This window comes from Scleropages formosus, chromosome 9, assembly GCF_900964775.1.
Source record: "Scleropages formosus chromosome 9, fSclFor1.1, whole genome shotgun sequence".
NCBI classification, from domain to species: Eukaryota; Metazoa; Chordata; class Actinopteri; order Osteoglossiformes; family Osteoglossidae; genus Scleropages; species Scleropages formosus.
In genome coordinates, this window is record NC_041814.1 from 18,864,753 (window position 1) to 18,891,776 (window position 27,024).

Genomic DNA, 27,024 nt, shown 5'->3' on the forward strand with positions numbered 1-27,024 from the left:
AGAGCGCGCCGTTATCTTAAAGCGATACCTACTTTTTTAAAAAACATTCTAAAAAAAAAAAAAGAAAAAAATCCATGAAAACACAGTTTTTAGAGGTATCAAGGATTATTTTATGTGGTTGCTGTGGCATCTCACACGGTGATTTTGAATTTGATCGAACTACTACACATCAAAGTTTTTTAGGAGACTGAAGCGAAACCACAACAAATCTCCTCCCAGGCTGTAAAAAAGCTGTCGCTCCTTAAGGTGGAATTGTAGTTCCTCCCGCCCCTCCTCCTCCTCCTCCCAACATCTTTTCCACATCTTGCAGCCTGGGTGGGAACACACACTGAATGGTTTGTTTTATTTGTTATTTTCGGCTGGACGCTCGTCTCCCTCAGCCGGGAAAACTAAGCGCGCGGTGGAAGTGAGTCCACGCGCTGCGGACGCGTCACCCCCAGCGGAGCAGAAAGTACCGCGCAGTCCCGCCGCTCAAAACTTTTTTTTTCACTGCCTGGCAGCAGCGTCCGCTTCTCGCTGGAATGTACCACTGCAGCCAGATAACCGTCCACACGCCAGCGGCCACTGAAAGGCGGATTCCTGCTGAAAAGCGCCGGACTGTCAGCGTTTCCCTCGCGGCGGGACGCCGGCCGCGGAAGCCGCACTGTGTGTGACACCTCGGCGAGCGCGCGCAGCTCAGTTCGCACCCAGCGCGGCCCCGCGAGCGCGCAGCACCCGGGCTCCGAATGGACGAGTCCCGTTTTTTTTTTTTTTTCTCCCCCCTCCTCTCTCTCTCTCTCTTGCGCTCTACTCTTGTCCTTATTCTAAGTGCTCTTACACATTTCACAACACCAAAGCAAAGCCAGCAGCAGTCCTTTTTCAGTGCTCTTCCGGGTCTCTTTCACTTCTAACGTAAACGAGTCATCATCATCTTCATCTTCATCATGATGGCCACGCTGAGCAAGGACCTTCCGGACATCGAGGTACAAACATAATCATCATCTTCTCTTCGTCCTGTCTTTTTCCGTATGATCTCCGCGTAACTCCTCGGGCACGGTGACAGCACAGTTACGTACGCTATTTTCCCACGCTGCGGGGGGACCCACTGGGCAAAGCGGCTTCTAGACTAAGCTGGAGGGACGCGCCGCTACTCACGGCGCTGCGCAACATTTCCTACGTTCCACAGGAAACAGGTGTTACACTTTTACCTGCGTCCCCTGTGCCGTGCATTTCAATCTATATGTACTCTGCTGCACGTGAGTGTTGCCGGCACTTGTTGTTGAACTTCGAAGTTCAACAAGTGGCGGCGGCGGCAACACTCACTCACTCACCCACTCACCTGCCGCAACTACATGATTCGATCGCCGATCGCGACTTAGCAGTTTCAATATGTAAAGTGACGTCATCATGCTAGTTAGATCCCGACGATGTACAGTATGCGGTTCAAGTGATGACCGAGAAAGACGCGTGCTCATGTACTGTATTGAAAACTGAGTGCATGCTTATGACTGCTATATTATACAACAACATGATAATGATTTCATGGGAGCACAACAAGCTGTTGCATTTATTTTGTGAAGAAGTGTTCCTATCATTCGTAGGAAATATATTTTTCCAATACGTGAACTAACTGCACATGCGATTCTCGCAGCGGAAAGATGAGCGAGGCAGCAGGTTTCTGGGTTTGGGAGGAACGGACGGTTACGTTTGCTTTGCGTGCCGCCATTCTGAACTTGAGTCACTTTCAAGAACGCGATATCAAGGTGTCACGTGCCGCCGCCGCCCCCCCCCAACCCCAGTTCAAAGTTCTGTGCCGTTTAGAGCACTTCTTGTCCGACATATTTCAACATAGCGTCAACCATAGGAGTACCTGGTTTTCTTCAACTCTCTGGAGTCCTACAGATATAAAACATCAGTAAAAACTGGATTTGAAAAATGACTTCATGAACATAAAGTTTGTAAGATTAATATTCCATGATTGAATGTCTGTGCAGTAAGGGTTTTTTTTATATTAAAGTTTCAGTTCTGCAAGTAATAAAAGTCACTAAAAGGATCAAGTATTGGAATCTCACTCAACAATGAAACCCCCTTGACTTAAAAAAAAAAAAAAAAAAAAAAAAAAAAAGAGAGGACAATATGATAAAGAGCAGTTTTTAATGGAGAAGTTGCAACTCTCAGGGCTTCCTGCAGTAGGACTGCTGAGCAGGGTAACTACACTAAATAGTTGTGGTAAAATATCTCCCTGTAAGTTGCCTTGAATGAGATCATCAGCTCCTCAAAAAAAGAAGTCATGCAGTGGGACGCACAATATTGCACGTTTACTGAATGTCCGTTACGACACACTAGTGAACTTACCAGCTGTAAACTTTCAAATTTACTTGGATGCACTTCACACAGGAATGTATTTTCTGCTTTACTTTAAGGTGTGTGGTTAGGAAGCTTGAGTGGGGCAACTGATGGGTAATCTGGGGTTTTAGATGTTGTCAGTATAGGGCGTCAGCGCCCTCCAAATGACATCAATATCATTTACAATATGATTGTCACACTTATTAGACATAACATATTTAGCTGACACTGGAAATGTTTTTTTTTTTTCCCAATTTATACTTTAGCAGACTTTTTTTTCAAATGTTAATCTTGCGCTGCAAGACTAACAAGGTTTCCCCAAATGTTTAACACTTAGTTGTAACTCATTCCTTAGATGAGTTATATGCGTTTAACTATTTTCCAAAAAAATTCAGAAAAACACTGACATTTACGCAGGCTAATGTATAATGAGCTTTGGATCGTGGGGGTGTGGTGGCGCAGCGGGTTTGGCTGGAGCCTTCTCTCTGGGGTCTGGGGTTCGAGTCTCACTTGGGATGCTTGCGATGGACTGGCATCCCGTCCTGGTTGTCCCCCCTCCCCTTCCAGCCTTGCATCCTGTGTTGCTGGGCTATGCTTCGGCTCGCCACGACCCTGCTTGGGACAAGCGGTGTGTGTGTGTGTGAGAGAGAGAGACCTTTGTATCTTATATTGCAAGTACTGAACATGGTTAGTCTACAGTTATTAATTAGCTAGCTTGTTTACTTTACTGTACCAGAAATGGGTGTTACAGGACAAATTTCTTCATCCAGGTATAAAGATTAATGCATAAGGACACAGTTTAGCAACATGTGCACTGTTTTTGGCTGAATATGATGTAAAAATCATATTTACCCTTTCCATACTGTATAGAATTGTAACAATCACATTTTTATGTCTTTTTTTTCCTGCCATAGGAATAAGGTGTACATTTTACTCTAATGCATTTGGCTATTGAATTAAAAAAATCCACATTTTGCTTGAGTGGCACAAAATAACTTGAGCTGGAAAACCTAGTGGGCTGTATGTAGAATTATGCGAATAGTTAATAATTACACAACATATAATTGATTTCCTATGTAGCTATCCCAGGAAACATCGTTCATAATATGTAAGTTATTCAGGAAAGTGGCGGGCGAGGGGATGTTTTTCGATAAATACGTTGCTATGATTTCAGTATTTAAATACTATATATTTTTTAAGCCAAACATTTATATTCATGCGTTTCTTTAATAATGGTTTTTCAGTGGAAAGTATAGCGTCTCCTTATAAAATATGTGTGGTTTAAAAAATACTCAGTTGAATTTATTGCTATTAAAATAAACAATTGTATCGTGCATCATTAATTTTCAAGGGTTTATTTTTAAGATGACAGAAATACAATCTTTTACGTTTTATGGGCACCTTTAATATAAATGCTGGCTGCAGTCCTGTCCCAAGAACTGTTAAGCTGTCAAGAACTCTGTTGTAATTTACTCTGGTTAATACAGACCTTTGGTTTGGTGCCTTTCTCGAGGAAAGTGAGAGCAAGAAGCAGCTCAGTAGGTTCTTTATTAACCAAGAAGTGACAACAATGACATGACCTTGGTGTTCCTAGTGCTCTTAAAATGTGGTCTAAGTGACTCCTTGGTGCCATTGAAATGCCTTTCTAAATGTCATAATAATTGCCATCTCTGGAGCAATTAAATCCTCAATTTTTCTACAGTCCTGTCAGATTTCTTATTTGAGTATCCTTGCTTGGGGAAGTACTAGATGTGAGCCTTTTGTGTAAGTGTGTGTGAAGAGTCATTAAAATTGCCCCAAATTGCCATTAGAGTTAATTAGGAGCTAGAGCAAGCCCAAATTCCAACAAAAAAGTATGACTTTTATGACAATCCTTTAGATGGCTTCTTGTTCCCATGCAACAGCAGAACATAACAAATTACACATTTTAGCAAAATAGTTTCTGTAGAGGCCTCCATCGTAGTGTGAATAATGGTATTTTGTAACTGCCTCATGTTTGGGAATGCGCATGGAAAGAAAAGCATGGATCTCAGAAAATGTGCTTGAGTTGGTTTTAGAATATTTTTTTTCTGGTCACTCAACCCAGATGGCCTAAAAATTGTGTAATGTTCATTATTTGCATTGCCTATTCATTAAGAGATGAAGAGAGGGTGGTGAGTTCTTTGTGAGACTGGACTTGTGACTTTAAGGTTGCTGGTCCAAATCCTTTGTGTTTTTGTATGAAAGGGTGAAAAAAATAGCATTTTTTGTGATTACTTATGTTGAAGTAGATCCTATATATTGTAAGTGCACATTGTCTTTTTGTATACACACAAGAGATGCACAATATTTTGGATACATCAAAAAACATCTCAAACTTTCTGAACATCTTTGTTGCTCTTAGAAATACTGTTATGAACATCTTGAACTGGGTGACATGCAACAGTAAACCATTCTGCTCTTTGGAGTCTTCCATAATGGTTTGGTAATCTTTAGATCTGGAGACAGGAGAGGTTGTACTTTGTGCTGTACTTTGTCACAATATTTATAGAACCACACCTGAATCTCTTACCAACAGCAAGTCAGCATTAGAAAGACCAAAGTCATGGTAGTGGACCCCAGGAGATTTTGATGACCATTGATGGAGAGGAAGTACCAGGTGACTTATGCAGGTAATGTTAGCAAACTGAATAAACCAATGAGGAAGGCTTGCTCGGTCCTGGAAGTTAGGCTAGACCATCTAGAGGAAGTACTACAGTGAAAGACTCTAAATAAACCCTTAGCCAACATGGACAATGACTGTAACCATCAGCAGTTCCAAGGAGAGACATTCAGGTTGTTATAATGGTTCTGATCTGACAATCACACCTTTTACTTCTTTTCATCTGTCTATCCATCTCTGTTGGTCTGTATGGAATAGTTTTGTCTTGAACAATGGTAAAATCATGCAGAAAATGTGTCTACGTTGTAGGTTGCACCTCAGATTCTAAAATCCTTCATATACTGTACATCGGCTTTTAAGATCAGTGAGTAGAGCAGTGACTGGATCCCCTACCTTTACATGCTTCCTGCGGGTGTGCTGTCCAGTTTAGCACTCGACAGAACAACATGGTTTGGCTTTCTCTATCTGGGTGTACGACACGGAATGGAAGACTACTCATCAGGCTGTGTCACATTTCTAGTTTTGGTCTCATAACTCCAGGCTATATGTTTTGGTGCAGTGGCCTTGTATACAAGCAGTTTCCAAACAGCAATTTGACCGTAATCACCCACCCACTGAAACTTATAATGTCATTTTTGTTGAGGCTGGGCCATGGATGTGTTGATTGCAATTGTGTAATCGTATTCAAAGTTGATCTTCTGTGATTTTTAGTAGCTGTATTACTCCCCGTGAGCTTTGAATTGCCAACACCGTTCCTCTATTTCAACTTTACCTTGTTTTGGCAAATTTTGTTACGATCATTACTGTTCCCCTTACCACATTAAATAATCTAACAGTTTTTGTAGCCGAAGGATCAGAAAGTTGCCCTTTGTAGTTATGTTATCTAGTCAGTCTTATTTTTTTTGTGTCATCTTCAATTCACGCATATTAGACCTCTTTTAAAACTAGTATTTTGTGTTTAATATGACTCATATGTAGCTGCCTTTTTAATTATGACTTGGTTACTTTAAAGTCGAGCACTTTCTTTGACAATGTTTCCTTTATTTTCACTTTTGCAAGGGTAAGTAAAAAGCAGCTGAAATAGCTTTTCTAAAGATATACTTTTTGACTTACCATACACGGTAGTAATTTTGTCCTGCTGCAAAGCAGGATTCCACTCTTAATAATGCCAGCGACCCACCAAGTGTCGATGTCACACCGCTTCTCACGTTGCTTCCTGAATGCTTTGATCCAATACAACTCATTTCATTTATACTGATGAATATTTTATCATTACTATTACTTTGCTTTTATTGGGGAGGTAGGATTCAATCCTGGGTCCTTTGAGCTCAAGGCAGTAGCTCTTACCCATTCTCAGGGGTGCTGCAGCAGGACCACTCCTAGGTGCTACAGCAACAACAATCAGGTTACAAGGACCACTTCTTATGGTGAATTTGGGTATCATCTCATAGGCAGAACGGTGGCACAGCAAGTACCGCTGCTGTCTCACAGCATCTGGGTGATGTGAAAGGACGAGGGTTCGATCCCTGCTCAGTCTGTGTGGAATTTACATGTTCTTCCCAAGTTTGCGTGGGTTTCCTCCGGGTGCTCCGGTTTCCTCCCACAGTCCAGAGACATGCTGTTCAGGTTCCCCCATAGTGTGTGAGTGACAGAGAGAGAGAGTGTGTTCCACTGATGTATAGATGAGTGACCCAGTGTAAGTAGTGTATCCAGCAGTGTAATTTGCCTTGGTAAATGAGGTGTGTGGGCTGGTAACACTACATAGAGTTTGTTGGAAGTTGCTTTGGAGAAAAGTGTCCGCTGAATAAATAAATATATATGTCATTTCACAAGGGACCTGTGCCACTGGCCAGTTTAAATTACTTAATTGGAATAGTTTGAGATACTATTTCTTTTACACAGACATTAATTTTGTTGTTTAGTCATGGTACAGCACAAGCATACTATTTCAAAGTTAATAAAACACTATTTATAAAGCAGATTTTTATACAATCAGGATGGAGCCCAAGATGTGTTACAATGACTTGATAAGATGAAATATAAGTGGTGAAGAAATAAAAGTTTAAAGAAAGAATTTAAATCATAAATGCACATATGTTAAAAGAACAAAGAAATTAACTTTGACAATTAAATAAATGCATTAATACTGTATAAGCAGCAATTATTTTGTTACTTCACTTATTACTACTTTTAATATGTTCGTATGATTTTCTTCTTTTAAGTTGCATCAGTTTGCTGACAAATAAAACAAACATTTTCTACAACCTTAAATTAAAATTTAACACTTGGCCGTAGAAGTGCTCACTCACTCACTCGCCAAGTTATGCTTAGGGTTAGGGTTGTCCAGAGCTTGTTCTGGAAGAATAGGTTGCAAAACCAAGTGGGGTGCATCCTGGACAGGATGCCAGCCCATGGCAGAGTAGCCATATGTTCTCAGTCTCTTACGCATGCACAATTTAGAATCAACAATTAACCTGATAGGCGTCTCTATGGGAGGAAACCAGAGCAACTGAGCGAACACGCACAGTCAGACTGAGTTAAATTTGAACCTATGCCCGATCAGCCCAGGCATTGTGAGGTGGCAGCGATGCCCGTTGTACCACGGAGATGCCCCATCACACAAGTCCTGTTTTGTCGAATTATGCCGAAGGCTGAATAATATTTTGATACTACAGTGTATTGAATACTGCTGACTGAAGGGCTGTTGCTTTTTTCACTAACATCAGATCAATATGTGGAAATTCTTCTATTGATTTCAGCAGAAGACTAAGCGCATGCCAAAGAATTGCCTGCTATTTACCACCTCAAAGAAGTAAATAATATTGTATTTAAGAACTGCTGTCTGAATGGTGTCCTCTTTGTGCATTTTTGCGTGCAGTACCTGTATTTTAAGTGCTCGGAAAATTCACTGTACCGCAACTATTTATGACACAAAGCAGTCCCTGCTGATGACGCTATGAATGTTTTTACAGCTCTATTTCTGAAATGAATTAAAAAAAACATACCAAAATATGACACACTGATTTCAATATGTATATTCACATTCATTGTCAGCACTGTTATCTACAGCATAGAGGAAAAATTGACATAAGTAGCATTCTTTAGATTATAGAGAAAAAAAAAAACCTTGATCCTTCGTGCATTCCTTTTATTTTGCTTGTTCATAAGACAAAAAGAGTATTTTGGCAGTGGCAGAGAAGATATTGATCTCCCATCTGTTTGGAGCTGTGTGATCAGTGGAGAATGATAAACATGTTCCCTGTGGAATGGTACAATGCTGCACAGATGCACCCCGTTTAAAATGCTGTCTGCAGATCTCTTCCGGAAATATTTTTTGTCTCCGAATAAAAATACAAGGAAAATTAAGGAAGATGCATGTAATGGGGGATCGCACTAAACTGCTTAATGCCACATGGGTGAAGAACATCTCCAGCGGCACTAGTACTGTGTAATTAATTTGACTGATAACACTGTGATCTCTGCAATCAGTTAAGATATGTCTGACAAACACTAGTGCTCTTTTTTCGGTGTAATCTTTTCCATTTTTTTGTACGATGGGGTATTAGTCCTTTACGCGGCTACGTCTCGTAATTTAGTAAACCATACTTTCCTTAAACGTTAAGAACACGTCAGCGGTGGGCTGTTCAAAATTATCAGAAGGCTGAGCCACATAGGAATTATCGATTCAGACCATATGGGTGCTCACCATCTCTTCTGCACACCGCTGATCATACTGATCAAAATGCATAATGTTTGGCGTCACTGACGGAATACTGCATTCCCACTACTGCAGTTAATTCTGGTTACAATAGCTGTTTTAGCTATGTATGTGTGTCTGGATATATTTTTTAATTTTAACCATGTTGTATTCGTCATGATATTCCGTTAAAAAAAGATTTCAGTAAAAATGTTTAAAAAAAAAGAAAAATCAGTTTAATATTGCATATTGAAACGTAATGCAGTGTCTAAAAGTCCATGGGTTTTGCCTTTGTGCTTGGGTGCTAATATAACTATTCATGCCATGTATTATTTCCAGTTGCACTATGCCCTCAACTACACCATAGCCTATGTCTGTTCCTACTACATATTAACAACAGTATGAATAATAGATCATAATCCATAATGCATAAAGAAATTGCAGCTTTTTAAATAGTTTATATGTCTTCTTGTCAGCAGGTAGAAATTTGTCTTCTGAAGATCTAAATATGTTGTAATAAACGTAGACATTTTCTGCCTATAGTAGATTGTAAACTTTGTTTTTCTTTAGATTAAGTCTGACATGGATTTATTTATTATGTACATTTTCCACTTGAGAAAAGAAAGTCGATACAGGTCCGCAAGTCAATACAGTCCTCTTTGTTGAAGATTTAAAAAAAAAAAAAAGTGATAGAAATATAAAATTTTTTGCTGGTACTTAAATTTCAAGCCACTCATTACTTACACCTTGTTCAGCTGTGTTAAAACAATTTAACACCTGGTTAATTTTGAATCGCCATTTAAAAAGAGAATTGTAAAAACATTTGTTTTGAAATGGGTACAGAAGTGGAAGTGCAGCGTACCCATTTAGCTCCTGCTCAACAGTGAGAGGTGGGAAGTCTGGGGGGGGGGGGGCGTTAGCGTACGGGTATGAAGTAACACGTTTCGCTCAGGAAACAAATCCCCGTGAGAGAAGGACAGGCCTTTCGACGCATCATCTCGAAACGTAGCGACGCAAACCAAAGTCAAAATAGCAGGAAACCCTCGCATCATCATTGCGACGTCATAACTGTGATCTCCATTATTATTGTCGTTGATATCATATTCGCCATATTCATCCTCCTCCTCCCAATTGTCCTGCTTGCTGCAGTGAAACTAGTTATACCCATTTGCTAAGGATTTGTACAAACGAGAGGCGGCTGGATATCTGGATGTGAGAATGCACAGGGCTGGAAGTGCAGTGAGGACCCAGTTAATCACATTAGGGCCAGACCGCCCTTGTGGCCTGTATATGGGTTCCTTTCCTTGCCTTTATTGGTGTAATATTTTCGATACCGGTACATCAAGCTGACTACTTGATAAGTTAGCCGGTATTTACGTTTGCATTTATTCGTTTAGCAGACGCTTTTGTCCAAAGCGACGTACATCTCGGCAAAAGTACAATTTATGCATCACGTTGAGAGAAGGACACATGATTATAGCTGCAGACATGAAAGTCTCAAGCGAACCTAGTTTGTTCCCTACAGCTTGCTGCACCGAGGTTCATAGTTACTCATTGCTTACTATTTTAGGTTGTAAATTCCCACCTGGAAATCGTGCACCTTAAGGCAAAAGTTTTAAAGGTGCCTGCTGTAACCGGACATGGAAATAAATCGGCTGAAAACGATGCCACGTTGTTAAAAGTCTGATCGGAATTCGGTTAATGGCAACATCGAGAAATCGGCAGAAATTGAAATGAGAGCAGATTGTAAACGACAGCGCTTTACCTCAGCTGACAAGTTTTCACCCGAGAAGTTCACGTTACCGCGGCACGACCCGACATCTGACGCGGCCTCGGGGAATCCGTCTGCGGCCGCATCGTCTCCGCAGGAAGCTCGGAGGACTAAATGAACGCAGGCATCTGCTCCACGTAGTCGCTCTGAACCAGTAGTTATTTACAAAATGATGATTGACGGATAGCTTGAGCGAAAGGGAAGCGGTTCATCTTTTAAACGTTCGTGCTGATCAGGAAACGCGCGAAAACATTTTGCCACTGTTAAGGGATTTGGCAGTGTGCTCAAATTGAAAATACTAACAACTGGTGGTTAAGGAGCTGCCTAGGAAGTGCTGACAACAGTTTGATTCCTTACCTTTTGGCTGGGTCTCACAATAGCAGGGTTAAAAGGTACGACTCGCTAAATAGCTACTAAAGCACCAGGTGCGAACGGTGACGGCTCAACAATTGTTACTCCACGGACCGTTAATTTCCCAGTAAATCTCTTGTGAAACGACCTTAAGTCATTGGTCACTGAATGTTTTCTGCAAATCCTTTCTCGTTCTTTTTTCTTTTTTTGTCTGTAATTTGTAGAATGATTTTTTTTCTTTTTTTTTTTTTTTTTTTTTTATTCCATTGGGTTTTGTTTTAATCTGGGCATCTGCTAATAAGGTCTCAGAATGTGAATTTTCTTAAACTGAATTCCATGTTGTTTTTCTGAAAACAGTCCCGATTAATTTTACATGTTAGCTTGTTAACGAAGTCCAGGAATATAACTGATTTCAAGCGAGCTCTTTCAGTTGGATACTGCAGTCCATGATGCGAAAGTGTGTTGAACAGAATGTTTGGAACATCTTCCCTTTTATTCTTCTATCTTTCCCTGTTATCCTTAAAAAAGAAAAAAAGAAAAAAAAGAAGTATTCTCCAATTTGTGAAAAAGGGATGTGAATAGTTTCTCGTTTTGTGAATGATAGTAAAATAAAAGCAGAAACGGAAACACACAGACACACACATTGGCTGAAGCCGCTTATCCCAAGCAGAGTCGCGGCGAAACGGAGCCTAACCCGGCAACACAGGGCGCAAGGCTGGAGGGGGAGGGGGGACGCCCTGGATGGGACGCCAGTCTGTCACAAGGCACCCCAAGCTGGACTTGAAGCCCAGAGCCACCAGAGAGCAGGACCTGGCCAAACCCACTGCGCCACTGTGCCCCCCTAAGCTGAAAAATGCATACATTTTCAGAACCACTTGTCCCAGATGGGGTCACGGGGAACCGGAGCCTACCCGGCAACACAGGGCGTAAGGCCGGAGGGGGAAGGGGGCACACCCAGGACGGGACGCCATTCCGTCGCAAGGCACCCCAAGCCGGACTTGAACCCCAGACCCACCGGAGAGCAGGACTGTGGTCCAACCCACTGTGCCACCGCGCCCCCCCTAAGCCAAAACAATATAATAATAATAAGATTAATATTATTACTTTTAAACAGAATTTCAGAAATTATCCTGTCCCTCTTGGCAGTTTACATCAATCTTATATCTACAGTATATCTTATACATGTAATTGTAAGTCTGAAAACCTGCCAATAAATGAAATTTATTTACATGAATAAAGGCTCAGCTGTTAAGATGCCACTCACATAGCTTATATTTTAAAATGCTCAGTCATTTATACTTATGGATGTTTAACTGAAGTATTTAAATGAAGTGCCACTCAGGAGTACAGGCACAAGGCCTTTCTGAGTTGTGAACCTGCAACCTTTTGGCGTGCTGTTCCTTAGCCTCTTTTACCTGCTTACCCACAAAGCAATTTCTCATTATCTTTCAGTGACATTTGAGTGGAGGTTTTCAGAGGCAGTCCAGGCTGTTTTGAAAAAATATGGGAAATATTGATTGAGTTTAGAAGGTTGCTTTAAAATCTTGTGAGCACGCATCTGCATTCTCACTAGGGAAACACTTGACATTCCTAAATGTAGTTCAGCAAACTTCTGAACGTTTCAACCCTCAGCTTTGCTTTACGCTATGTTTTAGTTACTAATGATGTTTATACTTCTTTATCAGAATATCCTGGCTTTGAATCCCAGAGTAAAGAACCATGCCTTGATGTCCTCCACGGCCAGTAAAAAACTGGAGAAGAAGCACTGGAAGCGAAATCCCGAGAAAAACTGCGAGGTGAGTGCCCTCGGTACGCTCCCATTTGTTCGACCCACTCGGAGCTTCGTGTCGCACCCCTTAAACATGCACAGTCTTAAATGATCTGAAAAAGTAATAACACATTTTCCATTTATCAAACTGCCTGGTAATTTTAGGTTGTATTGATTATGTTTCATTTCTGCTTTTATACCTTCTTTGAATAGTTTACAAATTTTAGGCTCCTTTGTTTATGACCTAGAGGCTATTAGCATTAACAGGAAGTATCACACACACACACACACACACACGCACGCACGCACGCGCACGCACACACTGGCTGAAGCTGCTTGTCCCGAGCGGGGTCGAGGCGAGCCGGAGCCTAACTCCGCAACACAGGGCGTAAGGCTGTAGGGGGAGGGGACACACCCAGGAGGACGGGACGCCAGTCCGTTGCAGGACAACCCAAAAGGGACTCGAACCCCTAACCCAACCCACTGTGCCACCGCACCCCCCTCAGGAAGTATCTCTTTAGTTAATCCAGTTCATACATTGTTTGTTACATTTCTTTGTATCACTTCTGTCATTTATTTATTTATTTAGTCAGTCAATATTGAAGGAGAGCAGCTCAGGAGACGGTGATTCTCCAGGCATGATTTCAGATTCATCCTCCTGTGGGCAGTTTGCATGTTCTTTCCGTGATTTTTGAGTTTTCCCTCCACTTTTCTTCCAATTTTGTCACATCAAACAAATATGTCAGCTGGTAGGTAACTCATATTGGGCTTTTATGAATGAAGACATTGTATCCGTACCTAGATATGGCTTGCGGTCCCATCGAGGGCATGCCCGGTGTCATTGTGTAGGCTTTTCAAAAGCTGTTTGACCTGAAATATACAGTATAAGTAGTCACTGACAATTCAGTGTTTTCAGCATATTTTTACGATGACTTTTTTAACTGTTTATCGCACAGCTCAGCTACAGACTGAGACTACAGTCCATATCTAGACACTCATATAGTACCTTCAGTCATAAGGTACAAATTCAGCTACTACTGGAGATGCCTATATGCCTCAGTGAGAGGTTGAGGTAGACTGAATATAGTCACAGCCCATCGTTGTTATTATGCACCAACAGCTGTAGAGCACTAAGATGAAAATATATTTTTGTAACCATGGTTAAAAGATGTTTGTATGCCATTCCAATGGAGCAATATTGTGCCATGGATGAGACCCCTTTCTTGAGTGTGCCAGGCATACTGTCACCGCTGAAAAGATATTGATCAAGTAGAATGAGGAACAAATGATCCATTCAGTCAATTTGATATTAAAGTAAATGATTCATTAGGGGCTCTAGCATTGGGAAGACAGATTGCTCATTAAAGGTTTTACATGTTGAGAAAGAGCAGTGTCTTCTGTGTTTAAAATGTTGTGAGATAAAAAATAAAGTGATCTAAATGGGTTCATCAGAGTGTGCAAATAGGGCAAGTTTTTATCTTCCCACATTGCATCAAGCACTTTAATAGTTTTGTAGGAACCACAAGAAACCGTTTAATGAATGTACCTGATTGGATTGTAGGCTGTGTATTGATGTCATTATCTGGAAGGCACCAGCTACATTTCTAGGTTGGAAGTGATGAAGGCTTATGTATGGATCATAGCAATGGATCTGGTTATACTTCTTAGGCTAGCATAATTACAAAAATTGGACAGATGAAGGCTGGGAAATAATCAAACTGCACAGATAAATTGGCTAATCTGGCCGGATGGAAACGAGGAGATCAGATGGTGGCACCCCAGTCTGAGGAGGAGGAGGGTACCAAATAATATCAGTCACCCTGTGATCTGGTAACAAATACAAACCCACATTTTAATATGTCACGGTTGGTGAGAATAGGTACAGACAGCTCGCAGTTTTTTGGGCGGCTTTCGGTCCATTGTCATGAGGAAACAATTTTTAAAATGTTGTACACGTTGGAATGAGTAGTGGACCAGTTAAAGATAAATCTTCTAAGCTACCTGCCCATGTGTTGGTTTGAATCCAGCTCAGGATGTGTGGACTTTGCATGTTCGCCCTATGTTTGCTACCCAAAGACATGCGTGGAAGAAGGCAGCGGTGAAGTGTTTACAAACCCTTCCTCCCCAAAAGACCCATGCCAGTTGTCATTATGAGTCAAATTCAGTCTAAGGTCGCTTATTCTTCCACATTAATATAGAATTAAATAAACTTTGCCTGCTCACAGTGGACCTCTTTATTTGACATTCCAATAATTATTGTGATATACAGGGAACATGGCGGTATATCAAGTAAAGATGGTGCCTCACAGTTCCTCAGCTGCTTGGTGGATATAGGTTTGAGTCCAGCTTGGTGTATGAAGGTTTGCATGTTTCTTCCCATGTTTGCACCTCCCACAGACATGCAGAGAAGAAGGCACTGGAAAACCACTTTTGTTCCTCCCTTGCATCAGAAACATTTACATTTATTCATTTAGCTGACACTTTTCTCCAAAAAGAGACTTACAATGTTAAGGGTGTAATTCTTTACCCATTAATACAGCTGGGTAATTTAAGGTAAGTACTTTGCTCAAGGGTCCTACACGTGGGGATTGAACCAGCAACCTTTGGATCCAAAGGCAGCAGCTCTCCTGTGAAACCTTACCAGTTGCCACAAGAGTTACATTTGACTGGCTGGCACTTCTACAGCCAAAATAGTTCAATTAAATAATGTGTAAGCTGACAGAGGGGGGCATGGTGGCACAGTGGTGCAGTGGTGCAGCAGGCTTGGCAGGGTCCCGCTCTCTGTTGGGTCTGGCGTTCAAGTCCTGCTTGGGGTGCCTTGTGACGCACTGGCGTCCCGTCCTAGGTGTGTCCCCCCCCAGCCCTGCAGCCTGTGTTGCCGGGTTAGGTTCCGGCTCGCCTCGACCCCACTTGGGACGAGCGGTTTCAGCCATCATGTGTGTGAACTGACAGTGTTCTGTGTTATACGCTTTCCTATCTGTGTGTCTGCCTGTAAGAAATGTATTTCAGTCATACATTCATTCATGCCCTCATGCACTTCTGCTTGGCTTGGATCTATTAATGGATAAATTATTATATGTTGTATGTGGTACAGAACTAACACTGAAAGTCACCTTGGACAACGGTACCTATTAAATAAATGAAAAATTGTGTAAATTTGTACATAGTGTAAAGTGTTGAAGTGCATTGAGAGTGAGGAGAGAGACAAAGCTGCTATGATGATGATACCTGTGGTAATCTACCACAAACGCGCTGCAGCACACACACGCGTCGGCAATAACTGTTTATCCCTAGCGAGCGTTGCGGCGAACCGAAGCCTAACCCGGCAACACAGGCTGCATGGTTGAGGGAGGAGGGGACGCACTTACATTTACATTTATTCATGTAGAAGACTCTTTTCTCCAAAGTGACGTACATCTGAGCAAAAATACAATTTGTGCATTACATTAAGAGAAAGAGACATAGTTGCAGACATGCGATTCTTAAGTAAACCTAGTTTGTTACTTTCCACTTGATACACCCATGTTCATCGCTCAAGTAGGTGCATAAAACGCAGGATAGATAAATCCTGATAACCTTCCTGCAAAATATTTAAAAAAAAAAAAAGATTTATATAAAGGTACACAAAAATTTACATACAATGCAGGAGTAGCGGCTGTGTAAATGATTATCTGGGCATGATCATAAAGTTACGGTGCATGAACATTTACACCATACGTGAGCTGGAGAGATGTGAGTCAGGAAAAGGTGAGTTTTCAGAATGTAGACAGGGTTTCAGCAGTTCTGAGTGAGAGGGGGAGGTCATTCCACCGCAACGGAGCCAGAACCGAGAACCTCCGCGCTTTACTTTTTGTGCGCGGGACCACCAAGCGAGCAGAAGCAGACGACCATGAATGTCCATAACCCACCACTTGAGTCACATCAAGCTGCACCTTGTGAAACTTAATAATGAGGCAATTTTGTTGCTAAGTAAGACCATGTTTTGGAAGCCTATAAGAAGTTATTAATGGTTTTGTACATTTTAAGTCACTTTTTTCTGACTGGGAATGAATTAAAGTTTTTTTCCCCCTTAAGAAATAATGGGAGTAGCTTCTTTGGCATCAGGACTCCCATTCTTGTAGATATTCTGGAAAGTGGAAAAGGTGGTGGTTGGCTGGGAGAAGGGGGTGATTGTAATTAATGGAATTAATTTATTGCAAATAATTCAATTTAGATATCTGGAGTTTTTATTGGAGTGTCTCTGTGTTTGTGCATTCCCTTGGGATGAACTTTCCGCGACACCTTTTTGATGGGAGTATTTTCAGAGAACGCAGAGGGTGCGAAATGCCATAAAAAGATTGCATTGTTTCATGCAGTTGTTCCTGCTCTTAACGTGTGTTTTTACTAGCCCTGTTTAATATTCTGACATGATTACTTAGGTACTTAGAGGCCTGCGAGTCAGACTTGCATAAACTCATTCTGTGATCTCTCGACTAACATGAGATCATGGCTTGCCTATTAAAAATGGTATCCGTGTTCTCAGTCATTATCTACAAAAATATCAAGGTAGTGAAAAACACTCAGCTACACTGGCTGATCATTAAAAACTAGAGGTAGAAATGAATACAAATTTACCTTTGAAAATATAAATAATTTATTTTGCAGAGTGCTCAGAAACCATAAATAGTGTACACTTCCCCTCATGGCATCAGGCTGGTGGAAGCAGTGTTTACTATAATATTGGGTCCAGGGTATGCAGATTAAGAAATATAGATATGCATCACAACTCAGGCTACTGTCCAGCCAAATAGCTGTGCCTTCCAACGTAAAGGTGTGTATATATGTGCGACGTGTGTAACATCGGTGCGTTTATATCCTGAATGTCTGGGTAAATCTGTCTTACGCGGACATTAATTCTGTCCGTCATTTCAGCGAGCAGATCATTGCAAAGTGTGTCTAGTGCTAAATTGTATTAGTTGGCGAAGGTGGGAGAAATACTTTAAACCCTTCTCCTAAGAAGGTATTGCTATGACACTGTTCAAAATGGTTTATGTTAAACCCACTTCTTTAAACGAAAATTCTTAAATCTCATAAGAAGTGTTAATCGTGAGGTTTTACTGTCATTTATCTCTCGGGATTTAAATGAATATGATAAAAATTGCTGTGTGCAGCAGAATTTCTTTTTTTTTTTTTTTTTTTTTTTTGTCCTGCTGGTTGGGAATATGTCAGAAGGTGTCTGTAGCAGCTTTGTTTTCAAGAAGTCAGAGCAACTTTAGTGAAACCATCATGGAGAGAAGTATACATCTCCAAACCATCTTTTCTGCTCTAAAATAATAATGAAAACAAAGGATGGGACATGTGGATCACATAGCACAACAATTACACATGCACATTGTGGTGTTTTTATTCATACCGGCAAATGCTTATGCGAGGAACATCATCATAGTTAAAGTAGCAATATCTTCATTTGTTGACCTTATCTTTTGGCATTTCTTTCTTTAGATATTTCTTCTGTTTGCCAAAATCTATGGATATAACTGAACTGTTTATCAAAATTACAATGCATTTATAATCAATTAGGGGAAAAAAAGATGATTTTATGGAGATAATATTGAGATAATTTCCCCTTGTTTTTAATTAGTTTGGAATAATGTTGGGCTTAAAGCTTTTAGACTTGTTATGATGTAATTCTACTGTAATTTTCATGACATCATGTCGTGGAAAGGAGTAATGAGCAACATGGTGGTGCAGTGGGTTTGATGCCTGTTCAGATTTCCTCTGGGTGCTCTAGTTTCCTAGCACAGTCTAAAGACACAGGGTCTAGATGAACTCGTGACTCTGCCTGTAGTGTGTGCGTGGCTACATCTACTGTACTTTTCCATTTATGTGTTTCTCCCAAGCAACTTATGAGTTACCCATTTGAACAGCTGGGAAATTTCTTCTGGAGCAATTTTTTATTTTTAATTTTTTTTTTTTTTTTTTAAGGGTAAGTACCTTGCTCTGTGATCACTGTGGGTGGGTATTGCAGGTAGGTGGGATTCAAACCTGTGACCTTTGAATCTAGACGTAGCACCTGTAACCACTATGCCACTTGCCGCCTGCTTGTGTGGAAGATTCAGAATATAGTCTGGATCATTTTCTTGTAACCGTGTGCTTTTAAGTGACAAGAAAGGGACTGTAAGTTCTTCCCATGTTACAGGAAGCTGTTAACCTGAGATGACTTCTTGGTGCATATAGATATTTCAGGCCTGCGAGTACAGAGTCTGCATCTGTTGAGTGGAGGGTAGAGAGACCTTGCACACTAATTATGAGCGTGTCAGTAACTACCGACATCTGTCCAATTGGTCACTTACCATGGAGTTGGGGGATTGATAACAGCATTACCATGACAACAGCATCCCAGACAAAGGAAGAACTTCTTTTTAATCACAAGCTGTGTGGGGGTGTTTAATTTGCATGAAGATAAAATATCCACTGTTTTCTACATGAAAGACGTAGGCTAATAAAGACCTATGGAACCTGATTGGTGAAGTGCTTAAGTGTGAAAAAAGGGAGGGGGAGTCCTTTCCGCTTGATCAGCTTTTACTGTTCTTTTTTTTTAATGTCAGAGCTGCATGAAACTGGAGAACAATTTTGACGACATCAAACACACGACTTTGAGCGAACGTGGAGCACTTCGAGAAGCAATGAGGTATGGCTGGGTCACCATGGAAACAGTCACACATAGGGCAAAGGAAAAAGTAATTCTTCATTTTTGGGGGAACAAATGAGTTTATTGCCATCATTCAGCTTCCCCTCTTGGTGGCATTAATTTGTCAGTGGCAAAGTGTCCCCTGAGACCTCGCTTCCGAGGCTTTGGATACTGCGCGGTAAAACATGTCGACGCTCACTCCACTGGTTCGTATTTCACATCAATTTAATACCAAATTCAAACAAACAAACAAACACAGAAATCATATAATGTTTAATATTTTGTGTGCACGGTTTTATTTCACAAGAGATTTTCGAAAATTTTCATCTTTGGGGATGTGCACTTAACATGCATGCAAAGGGATACAATATTTGAGCCATCCAAGTGGTGGCGTTTGAAAAATAATGTTATAAAGAACTAATACTATGTATTTCATCTATGTGTACTTTTTATATACGCTGTTAGAGCAGACATTTCTGATTACGTTTTTGACTGGCATTTTTTGCCTGAGATTGATTTAATAAGTTTTAACATATCAGTGTAGTAGATGAAGATAGGATAGGTTAACATTTTATTAAACCCTTCAGGGAAATTCGAAATTGTCTCAAAAAAAATGCTAAAAACAGAAACTATATAAAGTATTTTATGTTTTTTTTTTTTTATAAACATAATTGCTTCAGTAAAAACATGCAGTAACAAAATACACTCTGAATTTATTACAAATAATAATTGAAGAAATTTTAGAAGTGACTGATTTTAATAATTCATTGTTGAATGTGGTAAGGGTTGACTGTTTTAGGGTCAATATGTGAAACAGAATTGGTTCATAAATAATTCACCCTTTACCATTTGCAACATTAACGTTATGCATTGCATAAAAATGTCAAAATGGGAAGTCACACTGGGATGTTTTGTGGCTTCTAGTGATTCAACAAAAACAGGAAAAAAAACAAAAACTCAAATACTTGGTAAATGTGCTTGAAGAATGAGTTTTTGAACCATTAAAATTTAAACCAATTTCATGTGAGCACATTACATGGCCAAAGCCTTCCTCTACAAGAAGGTTATTAATTCAGATTAGTTGATATAGTTTGTATGATCATACACATGATATCAAAGTTATTTCTTGCAACTTGTGATCACTTAATGGACATTACATAACCTAAAGTGCATAACATGATCACTTACGCTAAGGTCTAACAGCAGGAGATACAAAGTTGATTGGCTCTTAGAGGAATTTGGCTGATGGGGGGATGATTTGGGGATTCTTGAGCAATTTTTCTAACTATGTTTATAAAATATTTCATAGAGTTTTGGTTGACAGTAAAAATTGTGACACATTTTGGGCTAGCTCTGTCAATTACATTTTTAAAATGTGATAACTTTATAAATCCACACATATTTGTTTTATCTCAACATCAGAGAGAAGGATGCACTGTGTTTTGCAAAGCGTAATACAAATGTAATTAAAAAATTAAGGCATTCTCTTCTTCAGATACAATTATATGACATAAACTCTCTAAAACATTCCATTTAAGAGCTGTATTTATGTTACATGTGGATTTATCTTTGGCATCTGCATTACAAAGTACCACTTGTAGTTCCAGTTATAGTGCAACAGACTGTTCACACAACCTCTTTGTTTTCTATTGTCACCTGTGCTGCCGTATATCATTGACTAATGTCAAAAGTCACGTTGAGTGCCATAAAGAACTAGCTATTGTTAATATTTCAATATATTTATATAAATCCAGCCCTCATATTACAGGATATGTACAATGAAACGCTTCCATAATGGCTTATGAAAATACACAGTGAGACCTCAATTTAAAAAAATGCAACTGGGACCGGAAATGTAGTTGTTCCTCTGTTTGTGTGTTCAACCACTACATCACAATCAATAAAAATTTAATAATACAATAGCCCCTTAGTGTAGCCACAGATTAGGTTCTATAAAAGACCTCAGATGAAGATTTTATTTATTTAATGTATACAGTTTATACGAGTTCAGGGTCACTGTGTTCTACAGTCTATCTTGGGGACATAAGACATGAGGCTGGCTTATCTGTCCCACATTCTTTCTTAGTTTGGGCATGCTTTGTTGCTAACTAATTAATTTATCAATTATATTTAAGTTTGTAACCTTTTTCTCTGGAAACCAGTTACGTTTTCCGCAAGTAGTAACAGTAGTTTTTCCCATGGTGAATGGAAGTTTACAGAAAAGAAAAACCTAAATGCATTTACTTTTTGGTATCAAGCTGTTAAAATCAAGCTTTTTGAGTTGCATAATGCAATTCTGCTTCATCTCAGCTGCGCTGTTACGCCACATGTATTTATATTTTCAATAAGGGAAATTGATGGTGGGACCTTCACTTGGCTTCAAGCATACAGTGAAGAACAGTCTTAGTATGAGTGCTTGCAGTCAGATTGCAGTTTTGATTTAAAACTTGATTAATCTACATTTGATCTAATTTCTCTCACAGTTGGCAAGTCATGTTTCATGTATATTTCTTCTTGTGTAAGCAGATTTACAGTGGGTGAAGTCGGATTGGATGTTGAAGCGCTGCACGTTGGAAGACACGACAACAAACGTACAATGCCTTCTACTAGGGTAGCTGGCTTGGAGAAACATCTTGAAAAAGTTGTTTGTGCTGAAAGGCATGAAGCCATCAAGTGCCTGATGACTGCATTTTCATTTTTTTAAAATGTCACTAATTTTTATTGTCTCGTGTGCAGCAGCACTCAGAAAAGTCAGAAAAAAGTTGAAATTATGGCTAATTTAGTCATGACTTATTTGCGACTTTCCTTCAGTTTTGTATTGAAAACTTTTTGTTAGGCAAAAACAAAAAAAGTGACACACTTTTGGCACAATGCTGTTTAATCTTAATTTTTTTTAGTAGAAAAGGATTACGGCAATGGCATGCTAATGAGCATAATCTTTAACTGAAATCTAGACAGCTTAAAGATAAATACGTCACAAGGGAGAGACAAACATAACCATAATAGTAATTAGCTGAATAACCATTATAAATAATTGTGTGCTGTTGGCCAGAATTGGATAGACTTGTGAGAATACACACATTCTAACAGTTGTTAATTTTTTTTTTTTTTTTTTTTTTTTTGCCTAAATGAGAGTGCCAACCAATTTCCTCCCAAACAGAACACACAAACATCCAGCATCAGAAAATACGCACAGCAAAAGCAGAGAACCGAAAATCCATTAACATTCAACGGCGTTAATTCCCTTGTAGACGACCTCCCGCTGAGATGTGCAACAAATTTGATGAAAGGATCAGGTTTTCAAAAAACTAATAATGTAAGACATCAAAGTGGAAACGTCGAGCCTTTATCTGCAAATGCTCATAAGAAAGCCAAAGCTTATGCGGTCTAGTGCTCGGGAACTAAAGAAATGGTGGGGCTCTGACACTCACATTCGTTATTCGGAATGGAGGTATCAGTACTAATTTATGAGCAAATAATTATGTAATACACCTGGTGGCACATTGGTGGCACATCAGACGGAAATACTCATATTTCAGTTTTTCCCTGACCACGCAAAATCTTCTACAATGAAACATTTCTGCTTATATGAAATACGGCTTTTTGGTAGATATGGAGTCGGGTAAATAAAAGTTCCACTCAGAGGAAATATATTGCAACCGCAACACATAAATATCATCAGAGGTTTTTGGCAAACGTCGGGTTTATGAAACCTGAGGGACACGCTTCGCTTATTCATCGAGTACTTTTTGAGAACAAGAGAGCAAACTCAGCTGCCTTTTAACATCTTGGGGAGGTCCTGTCCGTTACAATACGAGAGTAACAAGGCAAAGAAGGGGTATTTCCACCTTTTTTTTTTTTTTTTTTTTTTTTTTTTTTTTTTTTTCCTCTCCCCCTCAGTTATATTTTCCGATTGAATTCTGTTCTGATTCCAGGCTTAAGCACAGTAAGCTATTTTTCACATCTTTTGTGCAGAACAATAATCTGGACCGTGAACACCTATAGATCTTGCTTGACGTACAACTGTTGATGCATGAATCAAAGAGATAATGTTTCTCTGTGGCAGAATTGTAAGTAATGTCCTTGAGCACGAGGTGGTAAATCAGCTGTGTTTGAGTTCCCTTGAGTAATCTCTGATGTATATAGAAGGGGTATATAATCGAAATTCGCCTACACAGGTTTTAAAAATTAATTAATGCACTTTTTCTTCTGAATTGTCTGGGCATGGAAAGCTTTTTTGGTGATGAACTGGTGATGTGGTTCTCGGAGCTCAAAGCACTTTATTATCAGTATGTAAGGAATTGGTTGCTGTTGGGCGCCAACCATGAAAACACTGCACAATGACAATATACAATACAGCCACCGTGTGCAAGCAATGAATTGCAAGACTTTCTCATAAGATGTCCACTTAGATGCTAGCGACAAATTGTTTTTAATAAATAAGCAGTATAATTTGGAGATCCAGCGAAGTGCGTTTTCCATATTTCTTAAGATTTAGCCTTGTGTGTTCTGTACACATTACAAAAATTCTTCATTATGAACCATGCGGCTTGCTCATCATATCTCAAGTCAAGTAGTAATGCGGTATGGGGCGTGTGAGATGCAGTGGACCGTATGATTAAAACCGCCGAGAAGGACCAGTCCTGCGTTAGTGTACAAGGTAGCATTCACAGCAAGTTTTTTACTCTCTGTCATCAGGAGACGGCGACCCACCTGTTGACATTACGAGGCTGCAGCCTTTTCGTACCGTTCATCGCTGGCTAATGCTGTATAAAAACGGACGGCGAAGAAATGAATGTTTAATCATTGGCTAGCGAGAAACGCTGACCCAGACTTGACAGGGGCGGCTCGTGGCGGTGTCGGTTGCGGTGGGGGCGGGGGGGGGGTGGTTGGCGTCTGTGCGGCGAGACGGTGCGGAGAGCCTTTCGGAGGAAAGGTCGTCAATCTGGGAGTGCTAATGAATGCTGCCGCATGCCCGCGTGACACGGAGAGACGTTGCGCGTTCGCATCTCTGCTCCAATCAGCCAGGCCAACTGTCAACACGAGCGCAGGGTGAGGACGGCCCGTCGGCCCCGTAGAGATGGACGCAGCTCATTCCTGAAAGGGAACGCGTGCGGTTCTTGAATGCGGGTACATTACGTTCCCGTCGTGATCTGCCGTCACAGTACCAAGTCTTGAATTTTTCCCCACGTCCCTAAATGTATTGAGTCTTGTTACGGAGCATCGCATTTAGTACATGGAGTGATAAAATAAACCAATAAAATGAAATGTTATATTTTGATGCATGGGTGAGTAACCCATTGTAGGTAGTGTATCTAGCGGTGTAAGTCACCTTGGTGATTAAGGTGTTTGGGCTGATAACACTACGTAGTGTTCATCGGAAGTCGCTTTGGAGAAAAGTGTCTGCTAAATAAATAAATATAAATATTGATGAAGACAGTTGATGAAAATAGTCAGATTTGGAGCATTACATTTATACCTCAACTGGTACAAGTGGGACTGGAAGTCTGGTTGTGAGCTCAAATTGTTTTTAAGTCCGTGTGCTGCATCACAAGTGACAATCAGTAACATCTGAATAATAAAGCTTAATCCCTCAAAAATAGAACTTTGAGGACAATCTAATTAAAATAAGTGAATAAACATGCTCGTTGAAATCTTTTAAAATTCACGACTCGGGCGTTTGTAACACAGGGTACTAGTGTATTGTTTAATGTTACCAGTTGTGGGTTTTATTTATTTTTAAACAATTTTCCATTTCCCAGTAACTTCAGGTTTTGCCCTTTCCTATCCTTTACGGGTAACTACAGTATACAGTACAATCATTAGTAATTACGTACTTATCTAATACGTGTGTGTATATTATATATACACATCTGAGTATTATATACATGAGTATACATATGAGTTTATGTACACATGAAAGAACGAGTATTTTCTGACAAACAGAAATGTGTACGTAATTTCTTCATGCACATGGCTCTATATATTTTTGCTTTTCGTAATGACAGGTCCTTGGCTTTCTTAAGTCAGAGTATTCAGCAGTACCAATGTTACGTTGAAGAAGCTATATTTTCGCCAAGTCTTTCCGGAAACCATTCTGTGATGTTAGCATGTTTAATTGGTCGTGACCAAGTCACTTTGTGCAATTAAGATGACAGTTGAACCTATAAAAGACCTTCATTAGGAGAGCTACCTGTCTTTTCTTTCTCTCTGGTGCCTGGAGTCATCAGGAGAGCGCTTTCCATCTGCTTCACTTCACAACCAATCTCCAAGCTGAATGGTATAAATGCTGGCTTGCCACATTTTCTAAATGTAGATTTTTCAATATGCAGGCTCAACAGGGCAAAATTAAAGCTGTTGATCTTTCTTATCTCGTATATCTCCCTGGGTGTAATAACATATACGCTTAGCCACATTTTAATCGTAAACGTTGAAATGGGTCTGCTGAGTCAGATATGAAAAGTGAATTTAAGGCAAGCATGGGCAGTTTCGAGACACTGTTATCCATCAGTGCCACTTGAACTCTAACTTCCTTTCAAACTGGGAATTTTAGAAATGTACTTCTAGCCCCACTACTTATTGTGGAGCTTTTCTTAAGCTTTATAATGGAGTTTATCAGTGCTGCTGTTTTTTGTATTTCATCTTATTTATTTAGCAGACGCTTTTCTCCAAAGCGACTTCCGATGAACTCTACGGAGTGTTACGAGCCCACACACCTTATTCGCCGCGGTGACTTACACTGCTAGATACACTACTTACACTGGCTCACTCATCCATACATCAGTGAAACACACTCTCTCTCACTCACACACTATGGGTGAAACTTAACAGCATGTCTTTTGGACTGTGGGAGGAAACCAGAGCACCCGGAGGAAACCGACGCAGAGAACGTGCAAACTCCGCACAGACTGAGCGGGAATCGAACCCATACCCTCCCAGGCGCTGTGAGACAGCAGCGCTACTCGCTGTGCCAGCATGCCGCCTTATTTATTCAAGAAGCCAATGTTTGTCTCCAACATGGCTTACAGAGTTATCTTTGAGTACTGAGCTGCGCTACTTACAGTAATTTGCCCACTTATACAGGTGGGTAATTTCTGCTGTATCAATTCAGGGTAAGTACCTAGTTCAGCGTTTCTGCAGTCTTTTGATTACAAGGTGATGCCTATAACTGCTGCTGTACCTGCGTGGTGTTTCTTGGTCTTTTTGGGCTTGAATGTGATCCTGGCTGAGTGCAAGTTTAATGAAATCTGTGTGACATAACAGTGTCAGTTTGCCGCTGGCGACGAAAATTTTGGTGGGTCTTAAGAAGAAGTGTGTTGCAGGAGCATGTTCTGTCTATGGCTTGGCTGGCTCTTCTACAGGAGTGACATCCATGTTTATGGTGTGAGCTGCAGCCAATTATGCACGTGTTTGGTTCAACAAAATAAAAGTAAAGAGGTGTTTTTATTGGTATAGTGACAGTTCAATTTTGAATTCATATGGATGCTTTGTCACTTTTTATTTATTTATCTATTTACTGTAATTAATTAATTTATAGGCCCTTTTCTGAACGATTAGTTACTTGTATGGTTTGTGAGGGTGGCTGTGGTGTGGCTCCTCTCCGACCTTTGCTTCTGCCCCCGGTGACCTGGTTCTTCCATGTTCGTGTGCAGCTCTTTGATGGCCTTACTGGAGCCTCCACAGGCCTCCACAGTTCTCTGCACAAATTTGACAGCTCCCGTGGTTCCCGTGGAAACCCTTGAATATGCCGTAATCTCTTTTCACCTTGCTTTTATTCCCTGCTGGATCTCTCCCGCCTCTC

The 27,024-nt window shown here is 40.3% G+C and overlaps 1 protein-coding gene across 2 annotated transcripts in view; it reads left to right on the forward strand.

Annotated features, from left to right (window-relative positions):
* Window positions 1–311: 311 nt before the first annotated feature.
* dpyda (dihydropyrimidine dehydrogenase a) overlaps window positions 312–27,024 on the forward strand; it is a 124,077-nt gene continuing 97,364 nt past the window's right edge. For both annotated transcript variants that reach the window (XR_001966205.2, XM_018754086.2), the window contains exons 1-3: window positions 312–962; window positions 12,471–12,581; window positions 19,141–19,223. Coding sequence is in view for 1 of the 2 variants with exons in the window: in XM_018754086.2 (XP_018609602.2) it covers window positions 924–962; window positions 12,471–12,581; window positions 19,141–19,223 (233 nt within the window). In the remaining variant the exon portion in view is untranslated. The remainder of the gene's footprint in view (window positions 963–12,470; window positions 12,582–19,140; window positions 19,224–27,024) is intronic.